Here is a 7624-nt window from a genome sequence, read left to right as displayed (position 1 = left end):
CCACCGTCCACCGCGCACTGTGGGCTTCGCGGCTGCGCCACCACACAGACCGCTAACCAGTACATCCTGATCATGCAGGTTAGTAGTTGGTATCAAGCTCCATCTAAAAAATCAAGTGATTACTTTTTGGTGCAGCTTCCAAGCCCACAGTGCTGCATTTTACTTATTTCGGAATGTATTGAAGTGATACGCGCCTTGCTACTGCTATCAGGGGACATAGAGACAAACCCCGGTCCTGAAAAAGCCGTCTTCGACAAACTAAACAAATTGGCTACTGGCCAGGCCACACTAATATCTGAGATGCAGAGCCTCAAAGCCCAGCTAACGAGCACAAACTGCACTATTGCTAATCTAAGCACCCGCCTCACAGACTTAGAAAATCTCTGCAAAAATCTTTTAGCTCCCCGAACAGAAGTTGACGCCATTAGCACTAAGACCGGTCAACTAACTTATCGTATGTGCGATATTGAAGAGCGCCTTGACGACCTCGAGAACCGTTCCCGGCGCAACAATTTATTATTCTACGGTTTTACTGACACTAACCCGAAGGAAACATACGTTCAATCGGAGCAAATAATCGTAAGCCACTGTCTTGAACGCTTTGGTCTTATAGTCGACCCCAAATATATAGAGCGAACACATCGACTAGGGCGTTACACCACTAACCACAAACGACCCATCATAGTGAAGCTTTCATCCCTCAAAACTAAAGAATATATCCTCTCAAACAGTCCAAACTAAAAGGCACAAATTTCAGCATTGGGGAAGACTTCACGCGTCCAGTTCGAACCGCCCGAAAACAGCTCATTGCCTTTGCTCGGAGCAAATCCGTACCATTTTCATTACGTTACAAAACATTGCATATTGGAGCCCAGCGATGTATCTTTGACACTGCATCAGGAATTGTCAAAGCCGTATCGTAGGGATCATGTCGCCGTCAGCAACCACGCCATCAGCACCATAAATGCGCAAGAGCGAATGTTTCATTTTCTGTACTTTATACTAACATGCGTAGTTTTCTTCCGAAACGCGCGCTCCTGTCTAATCTAGTACAATCAACCGGCAGTAGTATACTGATACTAACAGAAACATGGCTCAATGACGACATTTCAGATACGGAGGCACTGGCTGACTTGCCGAACTTTAACATTTTTCGCCACGACCGCAAAAATGCACGTGGCGGGGGCGTACTCATCGCCACTAACAAAGACCTATCATGCTCTCGAATCATTACATCTTCACAACTGGAATCGCTATGGGTAATGTGTCGTGCCCCTCCCGAAGCAATAATACTTGGGGTATGCTACAGGCCCCCTCGAACGGATCCAGATTTCGCCCTCGAACTTAATGAAATATTATCCCAGCTTACTAAAAAACACCCCAATGCGCACATCCTCCTTTATGGAGACTTCAACTTCCCTAGCATTAATTGGCTCAATCAGGCTTCACCAACTTCAGGAAACACCGAAGCAAGCGAATTTATCAATGTTTGTCTCAACTTTGGCCTCATCCAACAAGTAACAGAACCGACGCGCGTCACTTGTGAATCCTCAAACATTCTAGACCTTGTACTAACGAATAACCCCGAAAGCTTAAAATCTATCGCATATTTACGAGAAATAAGCGATCACAAAGTCATTCATACCACGTTTAACTTCGTCCCCCAAACACGTCCCGTCTTCCGCAAAACAATTCACTTGTACGATAAGGCTAACTATGAAGCAATCAATAATGAATTACGAGATTTTCTGCCTGTTTTCCTGAACTAACGCAGAAGAGCGACAACGGTCCCGGAGCAGAAAGGCAACTGCTTTATTGCCAAGAACGGCTTGTTCTTATACAGAAAACGCTATGACGTCACAGGGTCATGTGGCGTCACTATATCGGAGCATAGTTAGATAGCACAAGGCGTCACACACAAGCTTGCGCTACGACATTCCTTCCCACTTAGATTGAGTCCGCACTTCACTCCCTGAAGTCCTCATGTCTAAACCTATCCGGTGGACGTCGCGCACGGCCGCTTCGTCGAGGCATGACTTCGGGCTTGCTTGGAACTTCTGTGCTCTGCTCTGCTGGGTATGTGTCCTTGTGTGAAGTCGTTGTTGCCGTAGTCGGAGGGTCGGTTGAAGCCCGAGGGGTTGGACTCTGCACAGAGTCTGGTAATGCAGATTCCACGGGTTCTGCGGCGGCCATCGGGGGTCTTGTAGGGGTGACTACGGGATCTGTATCTGGCCGTTGTTGCAGCTCGGCCAGGTGCCTTGTGTCGGGAAGTTGCTGCCATGGGTCAGCTGAGACAGGTCTCGCAAAGGAGTGACGCAAATGGTCAGCATGCACAAAGCGCACTTCACCCGCCACATTCACAAGATATGTCACTGGGCTTACGATCTGAGTAACTACGCCGTCTTCCCAAGCCACATTCTCACCACGTACGCATTTAACAAACACTTTGTCACTCACTAAGAATCCACGTTCAGTACCCCGGTGCTTATCTTTCTGCCGCTTGCTGCTCAACTGTTTGTTGAGCATATCTTGCTTGAAATCGGGTTTAAGGAATGACAACTTGATCTTAGGTTGCCTCTTTAAGAAGAGCTGCGCAGGAGTGCTGCCTGTCACACTATGTGGCGTGTTTCGATAGCTCATCAAAAAGCTGTCTAACCCGGTTTGCACCGATCCTCGGTTTTGCGAGACATCTGATAGCAGCTGTTTCAGCAATGCGCGCTTCGTTGTTTGGACTAGACGTTCGGCTGCCCCGTTCGAAATTGGGTGATAGGGCGGCGTTTTTGTATGTTTTATGTTATTCTTAGCCAAGAAGTCTTCGAACTCTTGTGACACAAATTGCGGCCCATTATCACTTACAATTTCGTCGGGAAATCCGTACGCCGCGAAGACACTTCGAAGTTTGGAAATCATTTGTCTTGTGACGGTTGAGGTCATCAGCCATACTTCAATCCACTTAGAATAGGCGTCCACTAAGACTAGAAAGTTAAGCTGTCCTTTCATAGCAAAGTCAACATGCAGCCTTTGCCAAACCTTGGACGGATAAGGCCAAGGGTGTAGTGGTACAGGCTGCGCGGCTGGTTGCACGACTTGGCAAACCCGACAGGTTCGTACGTAATCCTCTACTGCTTTATCGAGACCTGGCCACCAAACGAAGCCTCTAGCCAGCATTTTCATCCTTGAGGTGCCTGGGTGGTCCTCATGTAGCAAGGACAACACAGCCGGTTGCAAAGCCTCGGGCAGGATCACCCTTGTGCCCCACGTGACACAACCTTGCTCGAGTGATAGCTCTAGACGTCTAACGTAGTATGGTTGGAGCTCATTAGGCACTTCTGAAGGCCAACCATACCGCGTGTACTCGACCACTCTGCACAGTTTGCCATCCCGTGCAGTGGCCTTAGCTATGTCAGAAGAGTTCAACGGAGTGCTTTCGAACACGGAAAAGCATTCCGAGCTCTCAGATTTGGGACAAGACGGTAGAGGTAGACGAGACAGAGCATCAGCCACTTCGATTTCAGCCCCTTTGCGGTACTTGAGCGTATACCGGTACGCGGACATTATCAAGGACCATCTTTGCAATCTCGCAGCTGCTTGCGACGGTGTCGCTTTGTTTTGTCCCAAGATGCTTACGAGTGGCTGATGGTCTGTGTACAACATAAACTGTCTACCGAAAAGCAACTTGTGGAACTTTTGAAGTCCGAAGATAAGCGCTAGGGCCTCTCTTTCACATTGTGCATAATTTTTCTCAGCTAACGTCAGAGTTCGTGAAGCGAAGGCTATCGGACGCTCTTCTCCGTCCGGTAGCACGTGAAAAATAACAGCTCCAACGCCGTACGCAGACGCGTCACATTGCAACCCGAGCGGCTTGCGTGCGTCGTAGTAGGTAAGAGCATGGCTGTTTACCAGCAGATGCTTAGTCGCTTTAAAAGCATTACTACACTGCTTCGTCCACAGCCATCGTTCTCCCTTCCGTAACAATCTGTACATTGGTTCTGCTATAGATGACACATTCTTCATAAATTTGCTGTAAAAATTGAGCAGCCCTAAGTATGCTCTTAATTCGGTTACATTTGTTGGCTCAGGAGCGTGTAGGATCGCCTTCACTTTTTCTTCTGTCGGGTAGATGCCATCGGCGCTGACCATGTGCCCTAGGTAAGAGACAGAATCTTGGAAAAACTTACATTTTTCCAGCTTTAACGTTATGTTATGCTCCGAAAGCCTGCCTAGCACCCGCTCGAGCGTTTTTTTGGCAATCATCCACGTCCTGGCCTGCAATTATAACATCATCAATATAACAACCAACATTCGGAATACCAAGCAAAACCTTATCCATCATGCACTGGAACAAAGCAGGGGCACTGGCTATTCCATAAGGAAGTCTGTTATATTGATACAGCCCCTTGTGCGTGTTAACCGTCAGAATATGTCTTGATTCGGGACTCAGTACCACTTGTTGGTATGCCGATGACAAATCTAAGACACAAAATACTTTGCCTCCACACAGTACTGTGAACAATTCCTCTGGTTGTGGTAGTGGGTAGTGGTCTATTTTAAGTACCGGATTTACAGTGATTTTGTAATCGCCACAAAGGCGTATTTGATCACCTTGTTTCTTTGGGACCAGAACCAGTGGAGTTGCCCAATCGCTTCTACTCACAGGCGTGATTACGCCTTGGCTTTCGAGCTCAGCGAGGCGTTTTTCTGCTTGTTCACGCAAAGAAAAAGGAAGCGGGCGTGCTTTACAAAACACCGGCGTACAACCTGGTTGCAAAACAATTTGCGCCTCGAAGTTCCTGATAGCACCCAGCGATTGCGAAAACACGTTTGGAAACTTTGCACGAATCTTATCTACTCTGTCTTCACTGCGTACACTGCAAAGCGATTTCCAATTCAGCCGAAGCTTGTTAAGCCAGGTTCTTCCCAGCAATATAGGTAACTCGCGTTCGCGGTTTTTCACAACAACAATTGGTAACACTGCACTCTGCCCTTCATAGGTCGCGGTTACATTGCATTGCCCTATAACATCCATTTTCTCGCCTGTGTACGTCTTTAGCACAACCCGAGTTGGTTCACAATGCACATGCGCAAACTTCTCTTTGTACACACTTTCAGGTACAATTGTCACTGCGGCCCCCGTGTCCACCTGCATTGACACTTTCTGGCCCTCCACGTTTACAGTCACCACATAACCGTTCTTCACCGATGAGTCGACTGTGCAGTTGTACAGGGTGTGCTCGTCTTCGTCTGACAATTCCATTACTGCATGTGCCTTCAGCTTAGTCTTGCTCGTTCGACACATGTTTTGAAGGTGTCCAACTTTTGAACATAGCTTGCACGAGTAGTTTTTATACCAGCAATGTTCTGGCGCGTGCGTCTTGCCACAGCGGTAACATTTTTGTTTCTTGGCCTGGTTTCGCGCCGAGCCTTTATCCTTCGCTTGGTCATGGTCGCTGCGCTGATGCTCGTTATTTTTCATTTCCACTGCGTTTATGCTCTCAGCACGGCTTCGTGCTTTTATTGCGGCTGTTTGTGTCGCGGCCAATTCGCTGTCAAGAGCTATTTTACATGCCCTTTCAAACGTGAGTGCGTCAGCCGTGAACAACGCCTTCTGCGTTTCTTCGCTTCGGATCCCAGCTACCAATCTGTCGCGTAGAGCGTCCAGGAGAAATGGCCCGAAGTTACATTTGCGCGCTAGGTGCTTCAACTCTACTACGAAGTCTTCGACACTTTCGTGGTCAAGTTGCACTCGGCGGTTGAATTTGCACCTTTCTGCAATTACAGACGTCTTCGGGCTGTAGTGGCTTTGCAAGAGCTCCTTTACTTCCGCGAAGGTCTTATCTCCTGGTAGCAATGGAACAACCAAGTTTTTGAGAATTTCATATGCTTCTGCACCAATTACTGTCAAGAAAACAGACAGTTTCTTCCCTTCCGCTATCTCGTTGGCCCTGACGTAATGCTCAAATCGTTCGACATAAGATTCGAAGTTCTGAACCTTAGGGTCGTACTCGTCTAGTCTGCCGAGCCGAGACATAGCTTGGTAGAAGAAGTAAATGTGTTACTTGTTTGGATTCCGGATCTCTTGCTAGCCTATGGTAGCGACGCCTCCAGTAGTAGCGTGGCCTCGTTGAGCCGCCGCATCTTCGTTGATGGTGTCTAGTAGGCCAGGTCACGGTGGTCCTGTCCCATCCTCGTCGCCAGATGAACTAACGCAGAAGAGCGACAACGGTCCCGGAGCAGAAAGGCAACTGCTTTATTGCCAAGAACGGCTTGTTCTTATACAGAAAACGCTATGACGTCACAGGGTCATGTGGCGTCACTATATCGGAGCATAGTTAGATAGCACAAGGCGTCACACACAAGCTTGCGCTACGACATTCCAATCCAATTTCAGTTCCCGTTCCCTCAATGATAACTGGCTAGTGATTAAAGACAAAATTACTGACCTGACTAATAAATTCATCCCCACGGCGAGCTTTCTTGCCAATAAAAATAAACCATGGTTCTGTAAAAATTTAAAAAGACTCGAAAATAAGAAAAAGCGCCTTTTTCGTACTGCGAAATGTGATGGAAGTCCGAGCGCATTCTGTACCATTCTGCGGAAGACGCTTATTACACTGCAATTCGGAAAGCGCGAGAAACATTTTATCATAACGACTTAGCTAAAATTCTAAAAATTAACCCTAGAAAATTTTGGGAAGTCATTAACCCGCAACAAACACATGACCTCTCACTTACAAGCGATAAAGACGAAATTATGAGCGACGCTGTTTGTGCTGACACTTTTAACATCGCGTTTTCATCCGTTTTCACTGAAGAAGCCGACTTGCCTCTTCCTACGCCACCTACTGCGACACTGCCAATGATGGCCCCTGTTGAAATTTTTGTCGCTGGCATTTCATCCCTCATTCACAAACTAAAGCTTTCATCATCGGCTGGTGTCGACGACATTAACTCAAAACTGTTAAAAATACTAAAGAAATTATTGCAGCGTATTTTTCGATGCTCTTTTCACTTTCACTTGAAACAGGAATCTTACCAGACGACTGGAAAGAGGGCAAGGTCATTCCAGTCCACAAATCAGGTAAGAAACAATCCCCGCTAAATTACCGCCCCATTTCTCTAACAAGCGTGCCATGCAAAATTATGGAACACGTCATATACTCTCACATTATGCACTTCCTTGACACTAACAATTTTTTTCATCCTTCCCAGCACGGATTCCGTAAATCTTTATCTTGTGAAACCCAACTTGCCATATTTCTTCATGATCTACACTCTAATCTCGACCTCAACCTTCACACCGATGCAATCTTTCTCGACTTCGCTAAAGCATTCGACACAGTATCACACAGACGCCTTATACTAAAACTCTCCCAGCTGAATTTGCACACTAATGTTTTCGCATGGATCGTAGCATTTCTCAACAAACACTCCCAGTTTGTTTCAATTAAAAGTAGCCGCTCCCGCTCCCTCCCTGTAACATCCGGCGTCCCCCAAGGATCTGTACTCGCACCCCTCCTATTCCTCATATATATTAACGACCTGCCTGTACATGCATCCTCCCATATCCGTTTATTTGCCGATGACTGTGTCATCTATCGCACAATTACAAAGATTTCTGATCAAA

The 7624-nt window shown here is 47.0% G+C and overlaps 1 protein-coding gene across 1 annotated transcript; it reads right to left on the bottom strand.

Annotated features, from left to right (window-relative positions):
* Window positions 1–4322: 4322 nt before the first annotated feature.
* Window positions 4323–6366, bottom strand: LOC139049998 (uncharacterized). Its single transcript, XM_070526007.1, has 2 exons — window positions 5104–6366; window positions 4323–4336 (listed from the first exon to the last, which is right to left on the bottom strand). The coding sequence occupies exons 1-2, from the start codon at window positions 6026–6028 to the stop codon at window positions 4323–4325; spliced, it is 939 nt and encodes a 312-aa protein (XP_070382108.1). The 5' UTR covers window positions 6029–6366.
* Window positions 6367–7624: the final 1258 nt, after the last annotated feature.

Source organism: Dermacentor albipictus, chromosome 1 (assembly GCF_038994185.2).
Source record: "Dermacentor albipictus isolate Rhodes 1998 colony chromosome 1, USDA_Dalb.pri_finalv2, whole genome shotgun sequence".
In the NCBI taxonomy this organism is placed as follows: Eukaryota; Metazoa; Arthropoda; class Arachnida; order Ixodida; family Ixodidae; genus Dermacentor; species Dermacentor albipictus.
This window is presented reverse-complemented; position numbering and strand designations above follow the sequence as displayed.

Excerpts from the sequence above, each read along its gene's own strand:
- LOC139049998 (XM_070526007.1), bottom strand. The coding sequence starts at position 6,028 with ATGTCTCGGCTCGGCAGACTAGACGAGTACGACCCTAAGGTTCAGAAC.